This window comes from Merops nubicus, unplaced genomic scaffold, assembly GCF_000691845.1.
Source record: "Merops nubicus isolate BGI_N331 unplaced genomic scaffold, ASM69184v1 scaffold7983, whole genome shotgun sequence".
NCBI lineage: Eukaryota > Metazoa > Chordata > Aves > Coraciiformes > Meropidae > Merops > Merops nubicus.
In genome coordinates this window covers 1-19,267 of record NW_008599510.1, presented here as the reverse complement: position 1 = coordinate 19,267, position 19,267 = coordinate 1, and the positions used below count along the sequence as shown (strand labels likewise).

Sequence of the window (19,267 nt, the reverse complement as noted above, 5' to 3'; positions counted from 1 at the left end):
CCGTGGTGGGCGGTGTGACCGTCCTGGGCTGTGCACAGGGACCAGAGTTTGGCCCGCAGCCTGTGGTGGTCCCGGGGTGCCGATTGCCTCAGAGCCCCGCTCTTTGGTTTTGTGGGTCTCTTTGGATGTCCTGGGGAGGGTCCCCGGTGCGCGACGCCCTGCGGCATCTTCGTGCCGTTCGTAGCTGGCACCCTGGCCGTGCCCAGGCAGTGGTTTCCTTCGGAGGAGTCCCGGATTTCGGGTTTCGTAGTGTTGCATCAGAGTCGGGAACGCAGCTTCTAACGGGGAAGGTCAGCGGTGCACGCAGGAGCTCGCCCAGAGTTTGCTGCCTTCCCCGAGTCCCCTCGCTGGAGGCTCAGCAGAGGTGTCCTTGTAGCTTCGTGGGCTCGGAGCAGAGTTGGTGAGGGGGGGAAGCTGCGAGCTGCTGGAGGAGAGGGGGAGTTCCAGAGCAGCCCTGCTGCCGTGCAGGGGTGCTCAGAGGTGGGAACAGTGGTCTCCGAATTTCAGAGTGTGACCTTTCCCCTCTGCACCCTATATGTATTTTTAAGAGTGATAAATTTGATCTTTGTTTTGGGATTTGAGCTCTTGGGCCAGAAATACTTTTTTTTCTCCTCAGATGCAAACATTCTGGAACAAGTACTTGGGTTTTTGTGCCTCACTAGTATTTTACTGATTTTCAACCTGATCCCATGACACGTTTATGTGCAGGTCATTCATTTCAGTGCACAGGTCCATGGTGTCTTCTGATCCTGGCTAGCCAGGAAGAAATACTGGCTGGGACTCAGAGCAGGGGCTCAGGGAGGCTGGTGGGTGCATGAGAGAACTGAACATGGGAGGCTCTGGAGAAGATTTAAACTAGTGTGGGTGGGCAGAACTGAGGGAGTTGATGGGGAAGATTGGACTGGGGAGCTGAGATATGCAGGTGTGGAAGGGGAAGGGAACAATGGTAGCAACAGAAACTCTTACAGAGTGTTGGTCAAACATCTGAGAGATTCCTCAGTGGTGAGACCTGTACAGATCAGGTCTGGTTTCTCCCCCTGCCTTCAGTCTCGTGTTATGTACTTAAGTGATTTGGTGTGAATACAGATTTCATGTTTCTCTAATTCTAACACTTCCATATAACGAGGGCAGGACTAGAAAAACTTGAGATCAGACTTCATGCTGCTGTCCTAGGTTTCACTGTGCCCAGCTGTACACACTGAGGTGCAGAGCTTACAGAAAACCCACCTCTGACCTCATACCTCTTGTTCTAGGTGAAAAACAAGAAGCTGGTTGAGCTGCTGAGGAGGAAAGTTCGTCTTGCCCAGCCTTATGCTGGTGTTTTCCTCAAAAAGGATGATAAGTAAGTCGTTTCTCTTGATCTTTTTAAAAATTTAACACTAAGCGTGACACAGCTGCAGTTACACACAGAGCTGGGATCTGGAATCCCTGCCCTGGGGAGTGGCACAGGAATTGTGCACAGGTTTGGACCGTCCTGTTACAATGACAGTTTTAATTGTTTGTTGTTGTTTGGGAGGGAGGTGGCCCACGCAGGGAGCTGGGTGGCTTGGAGAGGTGCTGAGGGTGGTGCCAGTGGGGGTCAGGTGAGGTGTCTTTGCTCGTGGCTCCAGTTTAAAGTTCTGCAACCAGAGATTGTTTCTTTCTTTTTCTTTTTAATCTTACCTGATTTCTCAAGATTCTGAATCTCTGCTCCAATGTCTTCACTCAACAGCAATGAATCTGATGTGGTGGAGGACCTGAATGAAATCTACCAGATGGGGACTTTTGTGCAGATCCATGAGATGCAGGACCTGGGGGACAAGCTGCGGATGATCGTCATGGGGCACCGGAGGTAACCCTGTGCCCCCACAGCCCACAGCAGAGGGACACACAAACCCCTGCCTTGTTTTCACCACCTAGGTGCAGTTGTTTTGTGCTAAGACGATATCAAGGGGTGGGTTTAAAAGCATGAGATAATTAATTTCCATTAGGAGGGAAAATAAAAGGGCAGAGATGTGGTGGGGGAGACTGTTCCGGGTGGGTTTTGCCTTGAAGCGTTCTATTTGTCCTCCCACTCTGATAGAATCACAGAATGGTTTGGATTGGAAGGGACCTTAAAGATTATCTAGTTCCAACCCACCTGCCATGGGCAGGGACACCTCCCACTAAACCAGGTTGCACAAGGCTCCTTCCAACCTGGTCTTGAACAGAGCCAGACCACCTTCCCTGGGCAGCCTGTGCCAGTGTCTCGCCACCTTTGCTTCAGTCGTGTTGGTTCTGGGCAGTGCTTCTCAAAGCTGAATTTGGGTCACAGGTCCTTTCCAAATGAAGGCTCAGACCTCCTGCTGCATTGTCAAAGCACAACCTTGTTGGATTAATTTTAAAAATGAGCAGCTGTTTGGTTTGGTTTGCTTGGAGTAGAAATATTTCCCTTTTAGGGAATTGGTCGTTACTTATTCCATGGAGATACAGAGCACTGCTCAGTCCTGTCCACAGGGGCCCTGCTGGATACCAGATCTGAGGAACATGCAGCACATGAAAACAGAAAAGGAAAGTCTTATATCAGCAGCCAAGCTAATGAAACGTGGTGTCCTGACAGCCTGGGTCCTCTCATTTCTAAACCCCTGCCCACACACCTCCAGTGTGCCCTCTGGCTCAGGGCACTGCCTGGCTGTCAGTGTGTGTAGCAGAGCTGCTGCTGAGCTCTGTGCCAGTCACCCTGTGAGAGGATGTTCTGCCCAGCAGCTGGTTTCCACCACTAGCAACCCCCATCTCCATAAATTTTTATTACTTTTTTAAAATGAATTGTCTGTGACTCTTCTTTTGACAAGAGCAGTGGAAAGCTGCTGGTGGCAGGTGGCTGGAGTAGTTGAGGAGGTTGTGTTTCCCTGTGGAAGGTGAGGCTCAGCACGTAGTGGTGCTTGTCCTGTGAGCTGGGAGCTGCTACACCACAGGTTGGGTTGGTTTTTTTTTGACTCCATATTCAGAACCTAGTAAGACAACTTGTATCAAAGGCTGTTGCAGTTCCCAAGTGTCTGTCTAGCACTTGTCTTTGGTGGAGAAACCTTTTAAACCAGTGGAGGGGGCAAGGTTTTGATCCCTTTTCTGGAGAACTGTAGGTCATGGTCTGTAGAAAATGTCTGACATGAAGTATGCACAGCAGGCACAGTTCAGAAAGTTTGAAAACAGAAGCAGGGAAACTGAATTTTTTGGAAGGTGATGATACCATGTGATCTAGCTTGTCCCTTTTAGGCCTTCCTAATGAATTGTTGTGGAATATATTGTGGGTTTGATCTCTTTCAAAATTATAATGAAGGAAAACTCTCTGTGCAACAGACTGAAATTTCAAATGTCTAGGTGTGCAGTGGCTTCAAGGTCTGTTATACACATGCTGTAAGGTTTAGTATTACAGCAGATCATGCAGCAGATGTGGTTTAAAGCAGAGAAACTGATTGCTGAGAATCAGAAAGCTGAAAAAGCAGAACATTATATTGAGGGTTCAAGTGAAACAGTGAACTTCTTTTCCAGGAGAGACAAGAAGAGGGTGTGAATCCACATCAGAGTTGTCAGTTCATGCAGCTGGAGAAACTGTCTCCTGGGCAGACACACAGACAGTGATGCAGTACATAAACAACAAGAAATAAAGCAACTTTTATTCACTACCAGGCTGGGTTTGTAGCTCTGCAGCTGGTTCAGGTTGTTGCAGTCTCTGATAAAGGTGCTGTCAGCTGCCCTTGGCCTCTCATCCACATACCTATGGGCCAGTTCAGGGCTCAGTTAACTTTGGGTTTTGGATGGCAACTTAATCATTGTAAATGTAACTGCTCTTATCAGTGTCTACCATTTGGTTACTGCTATTTTACTGAATCAGGTCTTATTTTGATGAAATAAACTAAAAACTAGATCTGACTATGACATGTGCAGTCATTCACCTTTGTCAAAGTTTGAAGTTTTAGTTCACTCAGAATACAACTTGGACTCTGAAATCACAAATAACAGGGAAATTGGTTGTTGCTGATTTCTTTTGGCTTTCAGGATCCGTATAAACAAGCAGCTAGAGGTTGACCCTGAGGAGCCTGAGAACAAACAGAAAACTAGAAGGAAACAGAAGCGCTCTAAGAAAGAGGCTGAGGAGGATCCTGGGACAAAGGACCAAGCTGTGGAAGTGGTACTAGATCCTGTAGCTGCTTCCTCACAGGAGGTTCTCATGGTAGAAGTAGAGAATGTGGTTCATGAAGATTTTCAGATCACAGAAGAGGTTAAAGTGAGTGAATTAATCATACAAGCCTTGACTTCTGCCATAGAGTTACACCTTGCTTAAAAGGAAGAGTTCTAAAATCAGGCTCTTCATTTCCAAATTTCATGAACCAGCTTGTTCTCACTGACATGTAGAGGAATGAATGATATGAAAATATTGTTTTTTTTCACTACAACAACTCAATTGCCTAGAGCTGGTCACTTCAAAAAGAACTGAATGAAGAGTTTGGCTGTGCTTAAATCCACATAATATCCTCTGTCCTCCTGTGCTGGGGAGGTTGGGGAATGTCATATTTGCACTGAGACCTTCTCTGTCCTTTTCCAGGCTTTTTGTTGATTCAGTTTTTGTTGCCTTTACAGGCACTTACTGCAGAAATTGTCAAAACAATCCGGGACATCATTGCCTTGAACCCCTTGTACAGGTATGTGCCTCCCCTGCTGCCCTGCCTGGGGAGGGGCAGGTTCTCAGGCTGCAGCACACTGGGGTTTTCTGTTCCACTCCTCATTTTGCTGTAGTGAAGAAGAGAGATTTGCTGGGTTGTCACCTAGGATTTTATTTTGGGATATAAGCTTTATTGTTGGCAGTGGGAGGTTTTGAAAGCCTGATGTGACACTCAGATACAAGGTAGGATGATAAGTCCTGTGGCAAGTGATCTGGCTCCAAGTGAAGCTGTCTGTGTTAAATGTCATGGTCTGATCCATGTAATATGAGTCCAGTAAGAGCCATGGCATACTGGCCTACAGAAATTTTACATACCTATTAAGAGAGTGTTTCATGTATTTGGTGTTATTGATCAAGTGATTTATGTGGTTGTCACTGAGTATTGGCTTAGTCAAATTTTTAACAAATAGTTCTTTTGCTCTGAAACTGAGCTGTGTTTTGTTTCATAACAAGTAGGTAACTCTGTAAAGGGACTCACTTATGACTGCAGATGTTTACAGAGGGTTCTGGGGTTTGTTGCCATTCTTCCAGAGAGTCAGTGCTTCAGATGATGCAGGCTGGGCAGCGTGTGGTGGATAACCCCATCTACCTGAGTGACATGGGTGCAGCACTCACAGGGGCAGAGTCACATGAACTCCAAGACATCTTGGAAGAAACCAGTGTAAGATAAAGCTTTCCACTAAAGCTACACTAACTGAATCAAAAGCATGTCTTGTATGTCGTGGTCTCTTTACCAGCCTCAGTGCAGGGGGGGTGTCTGTGCTGTGTTTGGTAAGTTAATGTCAGTGGCTGGGTGGAAGGATGAAGTACATCATTGTGGGTTAACCCTAGCTGAGCACCAGGTGCCCACCAAGCAACTCTATCACCCTCCCCATTTTCCTCTCCCTGCTCCACAGAGCAAAAGGGGGAAGGGAAAATAAAATGGAAACAAAACCCATGTAGGTAAAAGCAGTGGCAGGTTAATGAAAGGCCAAGTGGAGCAATGCTGGGTGTGGAAGCAAAGGGAAAAAAAAACACAAACCCAAAGATTTATTCTCTGCTTCCCAACAGCAGGCAATGGCTGGTCCCTTCCTGGGAAGCAGTTGCTCCAGAGAACCAAGGAGTAGCATCCCTACCTCCCCTCCTTTGTACCAGCTCTATAGCTGAGCTGATCTCAGATGCTCTGGAGTGTCCCTTTGGTCAATGTGGGTCAGCTGTCCTGGTCCTGTTCCCCCCAGTCTCCTGCCCCCCCATCCCACTGAGGGAGGGGGAATGTTGGAAAGAGCCTGGGTGCTGGGTGAGCTCTGCTCAGTGGTGTCACCACAGGGGTGTTCCCAACACCCTTCTGACTCCAGCACAAACCCTGCTCCAGGAGGCTGCCGTGGGAACTCAGCCCAGCCAGAGCCAGTGTAGTCAGTAATGTGCCTGTAGGGAAGGCTGGCTGCTCTGCTTCTTCAGTGACACCTGATTTTCTTCCACTCATTGGTTTCCTGCTATGGAGTTGCTGCATGGTTCATGTTTCCACATCTGCAGGTGTTGCAGAGTTTCCCCAGACAACCTCTTGGGGTTCTTATTCTCCCTTTCTCAGAGGAGCATTGTGTCTGAAACTCCTCTCTGTCCTCCCCAGATTCCCAAGCGCCTCTACAAGGCTCTGTCCCTCCTGAAGAAGGAGTATGAGCTGAGCAAGCTCCAGCAGCGCCTGGGAAGGGAGGTGAGTTCTGCAGGTAACAGACCTGTGCTCACATCATGTCATGTCCACCTCTGCAGTGCCCAGCACAGCCAGTGAAGGGCTTCAGAGCAAGACAGTGGTGCCTGCTCTGAGGGGGGTTATGTAGAGTGGAGATCTTACATTCTCCTGTTAGAAATGTGATTTTCATGTGTTGTAACAAGATGTGAGGCTTCAGCATCTGCTCTTAAAGTGCATCCAGGCTGTAATTTTGTGCAAGCAGATAAATCCTGGAGGGCTGCAGCTCCCCAGGCACCCGTGTGAGAATGCCCAGTGCAGTGCTGTGGGGGCATCACCCTGCACGTGGCACAGGGACCCCCACTCACCACTGGGAACTGATGTAGGTTCTGACTGTTCTAAGTTTTATTCAAAATACAATAACTGCATCAAAATGGTAACTAAGTGTATGAGGTACAAAGATTTGTGTTTACTGAGTCAGAAGTTCCTGGGTTTATTAACTCCTGGTAACTGATGTTTAGAATTCCTGACAGGTGTAAGAACCAGGGTAGGAATTGCTGGAGGCCTCTTAAGCAAGTAAGCAAACTTGACACGTTCAGTCTGTGGGACCAGATGGGATGTGTCCAAGGATGCTGAGGGGGCTTATCAATGCCATTATTTTGTTGCCTTAATCACCTTTAAAGCACTAGTGATTGGGGAGGGTCCTGGTAAGTGGAAATAGGTAGAAAAAATGCCTAAAAAACTAAAGCCTAAAAAAGGTAAAAAAGATAAACACATGGCCCCACCCTTGGGTTAGAATAACCCCTTGCAGCAGGACAGGCTGGGTGCCAACTGGGTAGAAGATGGCTTGGCAGAGAAGGACTTTGAGGTCCTGATGTATGGGAAGCTGACATGAATTAGCAGCATGTCCTTGTGGCAAGGAACACCAGCTGCACACTGGGCTCTGTTTGCAGCTGTGTAGCCAGCAGGTTGAGAGAAGTGGTTCTTCCCCTCTGTTTGGCACTCGTGAGGTCACATCACCTTACTCTGCCCAGCTTTATGTCTCCTCAGCATGAACAAAACACTGAAGTACTGAATCGTGGCTAGTGGAGGCCACCAAGATGTGGAGGGAGCTGGAGTATGGAATGGAGTCACTTTTTATGTGAGAACATGCTGCAAATGATTTCTGAGTAGTTTTTTTCAGTTGCTGAGAAGTATTTTGAAGCATTTGATGCTTGATGGTTTATGGAATGGAGTCACTTTTTATGTGAGAACATGCTGCAAATGATTTCTGAGTATTTTTTTCAGTTGCTGGGAAGGTTATAACTGAGAAGTATTTTGAAGTATTTGATGTTTGATGGTTTGTATCAGGAACAGAATAGTCACTCTGATCTGTTGCCTCATCTAGGTCGAGGAGAAGATCAAGCAAACCCATCGCAAATACCTTCTCCAGGAGCAACTGAAGATCATTAAGAAGGAGCTGGGTCTGGAAAAAGAGGACAAGGATGCTATAGAAGAGAAATTCCGTGAGCGACTCAAGGAGCTGGTGGTGCCAAAACATGTCATGGATGTGATTGATGAAGAGCTGAACAAGTTGGGCTTGCTGGATAACCACTCGTCAGAGTTCAAGTGAGTGTGTGGCTGTCCCCCTCACTGCCAGCAGGAGAGAGATCAATTCTGGGAACCTCTGAAGAGTTTCTTTTCTCTTTTTGTTATGGTTTTCCCTGAATGTAGCATATGACCACGTCCTGGCTACAGAATTGTTCTCCAGATCTCTTATGTTTTACTGTAATTTACCTCTTAATCATTTTAAGCCTCCCCTTGCAACCTAACACAAGAACTGTGCAGTTCATTCCCCCTCATGCAATGTGCAGGGCTGATTTCTTCAGCCCTTTTGGCTCTTCTCTGCTGTACTGAGGTGTTCTCATTAGGTGCAGGAGAAGGGGAGCTGGTTGCTGACACGTGACATTGGCTGAACTACCTGAGGTGGTCCCTGAACTGTTGGGGCAGGGTTGGAACTGCAAAGGAGTGAACAGCTTCTACCACATAATCTGGGGTGTGGGTCATCAGAAACTGAGCTTGCTTTGAACATTTCTGGTCTGTTGAGGTGGCCTGTGCTGTGCAGTACAGCAGTCACTGCACTCATCAGCACTGTCCTGGGTCTTTGCTTCTAAATTAATGTATCTTTTTGGAGTAAAAGTCTGTGTTTGAGGGCAGACGTCGTTTGGATGAGACACATCTTGGTGATCATACACTGGAAGGAGGTGGAGGGAGGAAGCAAGCTGGGAAGGAGAGGCTGGGTCACAGCCAGCCTGGGGCCTGTCCTGCAGGGGAAGTGCTTGGGAGACAAAAGCCCAAGTGTGTTGGTGTGGCAGGAGCTCAGAGGGGCCTGGGGGCAGCCAGGCCGTGCTGCTGCCTTCCTGGCTGTGCCCAGTTTGCTCTTCACTGGATCTGCAGAGCTCCCCATGCACGTGGGGCCCTGATCCCAGCCTGCAGAGGGGGTTACCCTCTGATCTCTGCCATGAGCTTCTGCACCAGCATCCTCATCTCACAGTCCTAAATCTTTCTCTGCCCTGTTGTACATCCCACTGTTCTTCCTCGCCAGGAATCTTCCTTCTTTGTGTTGTCTTGCTCCACTGGTGAAACAGAGGAAACTCTTTTTCTGTCATTTAAGTTCCACGACCTGCTCCAAAGAGTTGACAGCAGTGATTACAAACAGTCCTGCTCAGCCTCAGGCAGGAGCCAGCCCCACACCAAAAGATCTTTGCAGCCATCCAGGTCTTGGTGGGGTGTGTTAGGAGGTCTTTGATTTTTCTGGGGAGGGAGGCACAGGGGAATGAAGACCATAGTGGAAGGTGAGTGATGGATGCCCAGATGGTGATGTTCTTTTCATAGTCTCCCCTCAGGAGCAGCTGATGTCCCAGGTGGTGTGGGTGGGGTGGTTCTGGGAGGCAGGAGCTGGCTGGTGTCACATCCCTCTCGTTGTGTGTTCCCGTCAGTGTCACACGGAACTACCTGGACTGGCTGACATCCATCCCGTGGGGCAGGTGCAGTGAGGAGAACCTGGAGCTGAGCAGAGCTCGAGCAGTGCTGGAGGAGGATCATTATGGGATGGACGACGTCAAGAAGCGAATTCTGGTAAGGCAGGACCAGGCAACGTGTCCCATTTCACACTGCTTGGTGCTGGGCATCTGGGATGTGATTCAGGCTGCAGCTCTCCATTAATCTGTGTGAACTCTTAGATGAAGCAGAAAGCTGCATGGAGGAACAGAATGTTTTGGTGGTCAGTTCATGTGTTTAATTGCTCATGGCAATGAAGGTCACTTTCTGATTTTGGACTGCAATATACTAGTTTATTACTCCCTGCTGAGCAAGTGAGTGTCCCAGGGAAGCAGTCTCTGGCTTTTAATCTATTTTTCAGACAAAATTAACATTATTCTGCTTGACTGGCAAAGCTGCTGCCTTCCCAAAACACAATGAACTTCTCATAACTCTAAAATGAAGAGGGGCAGAGAATTGTTAGCCAAGGTGCATGTTTGCCTCACAACCTTTACCTGTTCCCAGAGTTGTGCTGGATGCAGGGAGGTTTATGGGCTGTACAATACAGCCCTTGTAATAAGCAGAGAGGGTATCTTTCAGTGTTGCCTTGTTCCACAGCTTCTCTCACTGTCCCCTGAAGATATCCCACCTGTGCTTGCTGTGATGAGGGAAGCTGGTCTAGATAAGAGTAGGCAATAGGCTTCAACAGTTTGCTGTGGGAACTGCCTTCTTTTTGAGGGGATAGGAATAGGCTCCTCCCTGTAGCCAACAAACACATTCAGGCAGTGAAAGACAATCCCAGTGCTGGCAGGATTTGTATCATAATGGGTGAGTGTGTGAAGGTGCCCAGTGGAGGGGAGGCAGGTGCAGACACTGACTTGGCTTTAGCAAATCTTGGTGAGAGCAGCAGATTTGGTGGAGTCATTGAGTGCAGACAGGCTTCAACTTGGCCATTTCCTTCCAAGCTGTGTAGTAAAGCCATTCTTCTTAATGTTCCCCTGTGCTGTGTACTATGTTAGAGAGACAAGGAGCTACTGGAGAGAGTCCAGTGGAGGCTGTGGAGATGCTGGGGGACTGGAGCATCTCTGGGTCAAGGAAAGGCTGAGAGCCCTGGTGGTGTTTAGTCTGAAGAGAAGACTCAGAGGGGATCTGATCAATGCTGAGCAAGAGCTAAAGGGCCCCGGGGGCAAGAGGCTGGGGCCAGACTCTGTCAGTGGGGCCCAGAGACAGGACAAGGGGCAACGGGCACCACCTGGAACCCACGAGGGGCAAACCCAGGAGGTGCCACCTGAGCAGGAGGAGAAACTTCTTTGGGGTGAGGGTGCAGAGCCTGGAGCAGCTGCCCAGAGAGGCTGTGGAGTCTCCTGCTCTGGAGAGATCCCAAACCCTCCTGGCTGTGACCCTGGGCACCCTGCTGGGGGTGAGCTGCTGGAGCAGGGGGTTGGGTGAGATGATCTCCAGAGGTCCCTTCCAGCCCCTGCTGCTCAGTGGTGGCAGAGCTCTGTGTTACCTGAGGGACAGCTCTGCTGGTCCTTGGGCCACCCCAGTAACTGTTGTGCACAGAGGCCATATGGGCATTTCCTGAACCAGCAGCAGGAGGTCATTATTTGTCATGAATAGGAAATTCTTAGATGTCCTGGGATTTTGCTTTTATTAAATTGCTTTATTCCCATCTCTTCTAGAAAAAGGTAAAGACTGTGAATTCTCTCCTCACTGGCAGCCAGAAGGGGTTTCTTTCCCTCGTAGTGCCCAAGGCCTGGGACCAAATCCCCCTTTATTTTCTGTGATTTATCATTTTGAATGATTTATGGTAAGCCTGTTGTTGCACACAGATAACCCCTTTTGAGTTTTGGTGTCTTACATGGCTTGTCAGGACTGCTCATGCTGACTGGGCCCAGTCACTGCACAAAAACCTCTGACAGTTCTGTGGCCTTGATTATTGATGTGATTAATTGCACACAGGGGACATTCCCCAGCTGCAGCAATGTGAGTGATGATGACTTTAAGGTACTGAGAAATACCTGCTTGGATTTTAGCCTTAATTGGATTGGTGCTGTTGTCCTTGTATAGTATTGCTGTCGAGTTCAGTAGCTTGAGAGACTAGTGTGAGAACTAGGGAAGGTGGCAATGTGAGTGAAAAGGTGTCTGCCCCTGAGAGAGAGAGAGAGAGAGAGATTGAGAGAGAGAGAGATTGAGAGACAGAGATTGAGAGAGAGAGAGAGAGGGAGGGAGAGAGAGAGAGAGGGACTGCTTTGCCTGGTCAGATGAGTACAGGGCATGAACTCCAGGGACAGCCAAGTCTGTAAATACCCAAAGGGAAGGGTGCAGCAGTAACCTCACTTAGCTCCTCCCTTGCCCTCCCAGCTCCCCTGAGGAGCAGCTTTGCCCGTGATGCTCGTTCGGTCATCCCCGCTCGACCTGCTAACCGCTCTGTGCCGGCGTTGTGGCCGCTGCCCTCTGCTCAGAGCTGGTGCCTGGTCTGTTCTGCAGGAGTTCATAGCGGTCAGCCAGCTGCGAGGATCCACCCAGGGGAAGATCCTGTGTTTCTACGGCCCCCCTGGCGTGGGCAAGACCAGCATCGCGCGCTCCATCGCCCGGGCGCTCAGCAGGGAGTACTTCCGCTTCAGCGTGGGGGGCATGACCGACGTGGCAGAGATCAAGGGACACAGGTCAGTGCCACCTGAGCATCTGCTCTGTCCAGCAGCTCCTGCTGCTGGCCTCACGACAGGAACCCAACTAGTGCTGGACAGCGTGTGTCATTCTCATTCCTGTTCCGCCAGCATGGGGGCAGAGGGACAGAGGGAAAGGAGAGCAAAGGGTGGGGCTCGGGACACCAGCATGGTCCTGCCTCTAGGTGCAGTCACTCCCTGCTTCCTGTATGCTTTGAAAAGCTGTGGGAGCTACCCAGAAGCACTGAACTCAGGCTAAATGCTAAGAATTCGTGTCTGTCTGTAAATGCCAGCACTGAAGAATGGTGACAGTTTGAACAGGGTCACTCACATGTTTGGGCCTGATTGAAACTTGCTTCCTGAATAACCAAGTACTGGTTATTCAAGTGCATGAGGAAAACTTGGGAACAAGAATATTCATGGAGAGAATGAAAAGAGATGAATGCAAAAATCAGTAGATCCAACCCTGCTGTGGGTTTATTTTCCTTCCACACACACATGAAAACAAAACTAGAAGTGTTTTCAGACTGGTAAGAGTAGCTGTGTGTGACTTGCACCTGCAAGGTTCTGCCCTATATGACACAGAACCAGGGAGAAGTGTTTTTTATACTTTTCAGGTGTTCTCTGCTCTGTCTCTCTTGGCATTCACCCTGTTGTTACCCTCTTGCTCTGCTTCTGCCTGTCATGGAAGCCAGTTCCTTCTAGAAGAAAGGTGGTGGTTTGCTGTTGGAAGTTTGTTCCTTCAGTGTGTCTCTGATCTTCCTTATTTGTCTCTCTCAAGTGAGGGAATTAAATGTTCACTTTTCTAACATTTCTTCACCTAAACCCCAAGAAGTCACTGTTCAAACATCTCTGTTGTCAGCCCTAATGCTTTGCTTCCCTCTAGTGTAGGAGTGGTTAAAACTGCAGCCCAGGAGTACTCTGCCACAATTCCTGTCTGACCTCTCCTAGATGGGTCAGTGTGGTGATGGAGACAGTTGGAGGTAGCTGTAGCTGTTTGATACTGTAGCTTTTGATAGTTGTGGAGGAAATCCAGCCTGTTTCCCAGCAGGACACTCGTGATGGAACACATCAGCTGCATGCTGTGCTGTGTGGTGTGTGCTGTGCTTTACCATGGTTCCCTAAAAACAGTCTCTGGTGAAACAGGAGGACCTATGTTGGAGCAATGCCAGGAAAAATCATCCAGTGTCTGAAGAAGACCAAGACAGAGAATCCACTTATCCTGATTGATGAGGTGATGTATCTGGTCTTTCTTCTAGTTTTTGCTCTTAAAACCATGTATGAATTCTTGACCCCAGCAGGACAGGTGAAGCAGTAACTCTCCTAAAAATCCCACTTTAAAAATAAAAAATCTGGTTGAGGCTGGGCCTGCAAGTTCTTTGGATGACAGCTCTAACTTAGACCCTTTGTTTTCTCTCCCTGTAGCAGACTTCCACTTTAGCATTTCAGTTGTGCCCTTCTCATTGAATTGCAGCTCTTTGGCTCGTGAGGACCCAGTGGAGGTAGCTGGATATTGGGGGGAATCAGCAGCTCTTGTGTTCCCTGCCTGGTGTGGGTACATCCCTGTGCACAAAGTGCTGTTGCCCCTGTGATTGTGAGACAGAGTCACTCTCAGCAAGTGTGAACCAAGACTGTAAGGACTAAGATTCAATTTGTGATCTGATTTGAGAATAAATTAGCCCGAGCTCCCAGCCTGCTGCTATGTGGAGAAGCAAGTTAGGACTGGGTGTAACAGAGATGTTCAGGGCAGAGTAGAGGTCTCTCTAGTCTCCTTGAGTTCCATTCCTGGGAAAGAGCAACAGCAGATATCTTGGGAATGGTCTGAAGGACCCAGAAACTGGGCAGTAAGTTGCAGTGTGATGTAACCAGTGAGTATCTTCATTTGAGGTGTGGTGAAGCCTGCAGGTCCTGGCACTGTCACAGAGGGGCTGGGGAGGAGCCCTTCCTTGGCAGTAGTAGCAAATTGCCTTATGTCTGTTAGTTAAAGATATTCTTTAGGGACAAAAAGCAATGGAGAGTGGTCCTGTTGTGTCCTCTCCTTCTGAGGACATGAACAATGCTGAAAGAGACAAAAGCCTTGGCTGTGGTCCTGGGCAGCTGGCTGTAGGTGGCCCTGCCTGAGCCGTGGGGTTGGATGAGATCACCTCAAAGTCCCTACCAGCCTGGATCAGCCTGTGATGCTGTGAAAGCAGCAGGGGACTCTAGCTGAGCTGTGACAAGTGGCTGTGTGCAGGCTCTGTGCACCCTGGGCAGGGTGAGGAGAGTGTCTTAGCTTGTGTGTTAGGGAAATGGTACAAGCTAGCTCCCTGTGGTCCTCCCAGTGTGGAGTAAGTGTTCTGGTCTGTGACTGTAGCTTAGGTTAACAAGCAGTAGCCTGTTAATCCACAGTAACCCCCTTGCTTTCTGACTGTATGCATGCTCCTTGAGACTACAGTCACAATGAAGTGCTGGGGTTAAACCCCCAGCCCTGAAGGAGGGTTGGCAGATGGATGATGTCCACAACCAGGCAAGAAGGATCCTCCTGATGGGTTTTCACCCAGGGCCTGGCCAGCCTTGGGTAGGAACTGCTGAGGAGATCACCCCCCAGTGCCCCCCCCTGCCACATTCACTTGGAGGTGGGGCAAGAAGCCACCTCTGTAAGAGCTGACTCTGCCTGCAGTGGGGGTGGAGCCCTGCCTACAGTGGGTGCTGTGTGGGGATTCTGGCTCTGGAAAGGGCTCCCTGACTTCACAGCAAGTGGAGTTCCCAGGATGGTGGGATTCCAAACACATGAAGGTTTTCAGGTGAAGCCTTGAAAGAATCGTTGCATAAGAATTTATTGTGGTGAGAAACTTCTTGGAGCATTTAAAGTTTTTCTCCCATAGGTGGATAAAATAGGAAGAGGATATCAAGGGGATCCATCCTCAGCCCTTCTAGAGCTCTTGGACCCTGAACAGAACTCTAACTTCCTGGATCATTACCTTGATGTTCCTGTGGACTTATCAAAGGTATTGCTCTCCTGTGCAGAGGTTGTGGAGCTGGGATGCACGTGTGGCTCAGTGCAGAGATCTGCCTGGGAGAAGGTGCTGACGTTTTACTTGGCTGGAAGGTCAGACATGGGATTGAGACAGGAGCTCTGCAGGAGCTGGCTGTAACCAAAGGGTCTGTCTGTGGGAGAACACAGTCAGCACCATGTGTCCTGTAGCCCTTACTCCCTGCAGAGCTTGGGCCACAGAGACGTGTGGGCTCAGCTAGAAAAGCAGCAGTTTGCTTTCTGTGCAGAGCTGCTCTCAGGTGAGGTGGCCTCTTGCTGCTGCCAGGCTTCTGGAATTGGTGTCCTTACCCCACTGCACCTCTTGTGCAGTCTCCATTCATTACAGAACTGAGGGGCTGGAAATCTGTTTACATCACGTGGTCACTTCTCTGTAGAAGGCAGAAATAACTTAAGAAGTGAGATTTAGATCTCCCCAGGCAAAAGGTTTCCTGATCCATATTGGACCATTCCAGTTTCCCAGTTCATGCTGTGTGTATTTCCAAACATTTATTTTTTGGGCAGGGAGCATCCTGCTACATAGTTCTAAAATCCAAAACTTTTCCTGTAATAAAAAGTAGATCATAGAATCCCTTTGGTTGGCAAAGACCTCTGAGATCATGGAGTCCAACCATTAACCCCACGCTGCCAAGTCCACCTCTAAGCCAGTTCCCCAGGCACCAGGGGTTAGGATCTACCCTGAGAAGATCATCTTGCTCCAGCCCTTTAGACAGATAAACACAGAGCTGAGGAACTGCTGCTTGAAATAAAGCAGCAGGTTGATGCAGATGTTTAACAGGGGCTTGTAATGCCTCCAGGTACTCTTTATCTGCACTGCCAATGTCACAGACACCATCCCCGAGCCGCTGCGGGACAGGATGGAGCTGATCAACGTCTCGGGGTACGTCGCAGAGGAGAAGCTGGCCATTGCAGAGGTGAGAGAAGCTGCTGGCATGCTGTGATTTATATCTCATAAAATGCTTTTGGCAGATTCAGGCTTATATATTTACATCCCAACATGTCCAAACAAATGAGGCATGTGGCATTTGAGACAGAGTTTCTCTGATCTGACCATGCAGTTGAAGTAACCAGTGTCCCAGAGGCTGTGGGTTCCAGAAAATGGCACTGAGCCAACAGCAGAATGGCCTTGAGGGAACTGCAGCCCCCAGGCCTTTGTCACTGACACTGACAGAAGGATGTGGGTGATTTATTTTATTCTTTTTTCCAGAGGTACTTGGTGCCCCAAGCACGAGTCCTGTGTGGCTTGGATGAAAACAAAGCCAAGATCACCTCAGATGTGCTGACTGTTCTCATCAAGCAGTACTGCAGAGAGAGTGGGGTGAGGAACCTGCAGAAACAGGTCGAAAAGGTGAGGAGAAGTTTTGTGGGACTGACTGCTCTGCTTCAGCCTTCCCAGCTTTTTCTACAGAAACAAATGACTGTCTCACTCAGGTACTGAGGAAATCTGCCTATAAAATTGTGAGTGGAGAAGCAGAGACAGTCCAGGTGACGCCTGAGAACCTGCAGGACTTTGTGGGGAAGCCCATCTTCACTGTGGAGCGCATGTACGAGACCACCCCTCCAGGAGTGGTGATGGGGCTGGCCTGGACAGCTATGGGTGAGACAAAGTGACTCTTGGGTCACTGCCTGCATTTCTGTACAGTTTTCAAACACTGAATGTGATAGTCAGACCCAGTTTTCTTACTGAGTGCAGTGAAGGTCTTCTACTGGCTCCAGCAAAGTTAACCTCTGTGGCCTGGCTGCTGTAAAGGCCCTTTCCTTTAAAGTTCAAAAAATGTTAAAGTAAAAACTTTAAAGTTGAAGTGACCTTTTAAAGGTCCTTGCCAACCCAAAGCATTCTCTGATTCTGCCTTTTCCCTGGAGAAGGGACCTTCTTTTATTCCCTTTTCCAGTCTCATTTTAGCTTCAGTCCCTGCCCAGGGGTGGGGGAGGACAGACTAGATGATCTTTATGGTCCCTTGCAATCCAAACCCTTCTATTGACTCTATGTTTTCATTTTATGCTCCATGTCCCATGTGAACAAGGTACATTAGGAGCAGCAGTGACTAAAAGCATGAGCCTTCTCAGAGAGGACAAGACCTTGTCTGCTTCCTTGAAAGCAGGAGGTGTCATCCTGGCCAGGGCACAGCAGGGAGGTGCTGGGTCTATTCTGTGACGTTGCTCCCCAACTTGGCTTTCAGTGTCAAGGGCAGCTGGAGGATTCCTGCTCTCTGTCAGGGTGGGAGCAGTTGGCTGGTTGCTGTGCTTTGGATTACCCCTCGTGTATCCTGGGGGGTGACAGGTCCCAGAGTGTGGAGATGCAGCACACAGCAGAGCTGTGAGCCCTGCACCCCGACTGACCTTGGGCAGAACTGGAGTAGTTAAGAGGGAAAGGGTGGGGAAGGTAAACAGCTGCCTGACACTGGAAAGCTGAACTGGTGAGAAGTGTGTTAGGCTATGAGCTCATCATTTTGTCTCCTAAGAACCTGAAATCATTATAAGAACTGATTATTTCCACTAAATAGGAGTTGCATCCATGCTGGAGTGTGAAGTCCAAGGAAGCAGCTAGTCTTCCTGGAGGGTTTGGAGAGCAGGTCTGAGCTGCTGCTTACCCAAGAGCTTGTGTCTCATCAGAGCCCCACTTCCACATTCTTGACACTGCTTCTGCATCACAAAAACCTTCTAGTTTGATTTGCCTTTAACTTTTCTCAGGATGCTGTTTTTCTTTCCTTTCTTAGGAGGTTCCACTCTGTTTGTTGAAACCTCCCTGAAGCGACCCAAGGACAAGGAGAACAAGGATGGGTCCCTGGAGGTGACAGGGCAGCTGGGAGACGTCATGAAGGAGAGTGCCAAGATAGCTTACACCTTTGCAAGAGCCTTCCTGATGGAGAAGGACCCCAGCAATGACTTCCTCATGTCCTCCCATATCCACTTGCACGTGCCAGAGGTAAACAGATGCAGGACTCAGCATGTGTAGCAGCTAGGCTGGTTTGCTCCCCTAGACACGAGGCTGGAAGGTGCTTCATTGGTCTGTTACGTTGTGCAGAACTCCCTCTCTTAGCAGTAAAACCTAGAAAAGAAGACACTTTGCTCAGGCCCCTGGGAAAGCATTCTTATGGGTGATGTTTCCATTCCTTTCTGCAGCAAGCACGTGGTGAGAGCATAGGGGTTTGGATGCTGCTGTAAGGAATCCTAGACTTGTGTTCTGGCTGTTGTCCTGTTGTGCAGGTGGGGAAACCATGGCAGAGAGAGAGATGATTTGGATAGAAGCTGGTAGGCAGCTATAAGGAAACCAGAGTTTAGGTCTCCTGTGTTACCCAGACCTTTGTGAAGGCTTCAGGTCACTTACACATAACTGAAGATGCTACTCCTGGTCTCTGTGCCATGGTTCCTAGTCCGTGCAATGGCAGCAATTGCCCTTTTGGGAGTGCAGGTAACTGCACAGTGCTCAGGGCTCACTCACTGTGTAACAGGCTTTGGGCAAGTGCTTTTCTGAAGACCAGTTCTGTGTGATGTGCCTGAGCTTTGCTCCTGAGCTGTTGCATGCTTTAATGTCTCCTTGTTGCAGCTTGCTCTGTGTCTGTCCAGGTATGTGGTTGTTACCTGTCTTCCTTTCCTGGAGGATCAGAAAGCAGCAGACACTGTCTCTGCCTGTGTTCCCTCTCAGGCATTGGTTTCTTCTGCTCATACCTCAAAGATCTCAAAGATAAATCCAGACTGTCACTAGTTCAGGCCTGGATTTTGTTGGGCTTTCTAAACTAAATGGAAGTCATTCAAGGGAGAAGAGATCAGTGTTGTCCTCCACCATTCTGTGACTCTTGATCTCTTCCCTTGTGATGCTGACCTGTTACTCGTTTCCATGGTTGGCTTAGATCAGCAATAGCTCCAAAGCATTCATGCTCTGGTCTTTGATCATGTTGCTTATTCAGAGTCCTGAGCCTGATGAGTCTTGTGGTGGCATCAGGCCAGAAACCAGCCTGTAGACTGGTGGATTATTCCTTGTGAATAAGGTGAGGACCGATACAGTCGTTGATAGATCAGCCAGTTCCAACAGCACGAATCCCCCAGTGACAGTCACAAAATCCTTCCTGGGGCTCTGACAGCAGCCCCTGGGGCTGTGCTGGGTGTTTCCTACAGGGAGCGACCCCCAAGGACGGGCCCAGCGCGGGCTGCACCATCGTCACCGCGCTGCTGTCGCTGGCCACGGGCCGCCCCGCCCGCCAGAACGC

At 49.1% G+C, this 19,267-nt stretch overlaps 1 protein-coding gene across 1 annotated transcript; it reads left to right on the top strand.

Moving 5' to 3' along the window:
• Positions 1-1,259: 1,259 nt before the first annotated feature.
• Positions 1,260-19,262, top strand: LONP1 (lon peptidase 1, mitochondrial; the record flags this gene model as incomplete). The annotated part of the gene is made up of 16 exons (XM_008937398.1): positions 1,260-1,342; positions 1,712-1,831; positions 4,015-4,243; positions 4,597-4,658; positions 5,210-5,339; positions 6,285-6,368; positions 7,729-7,949; positions 9,320-9,458; positions 11,850-12,028; positions 13,175-13,262; positions 14,893-15,015; positions 15,857-15,973; positions 16,267-16,407; positions 16,491-16,656; positions 17,777-17,985; positions 19,176-19,262. Coding segments are annotated over exons 2-16 (2,052 nt in total), but the record flags the coding sequence as incomplete, so codon positions are not given.
• Positions 19,263-19,267: the final 5 nt, after the last annotated feature.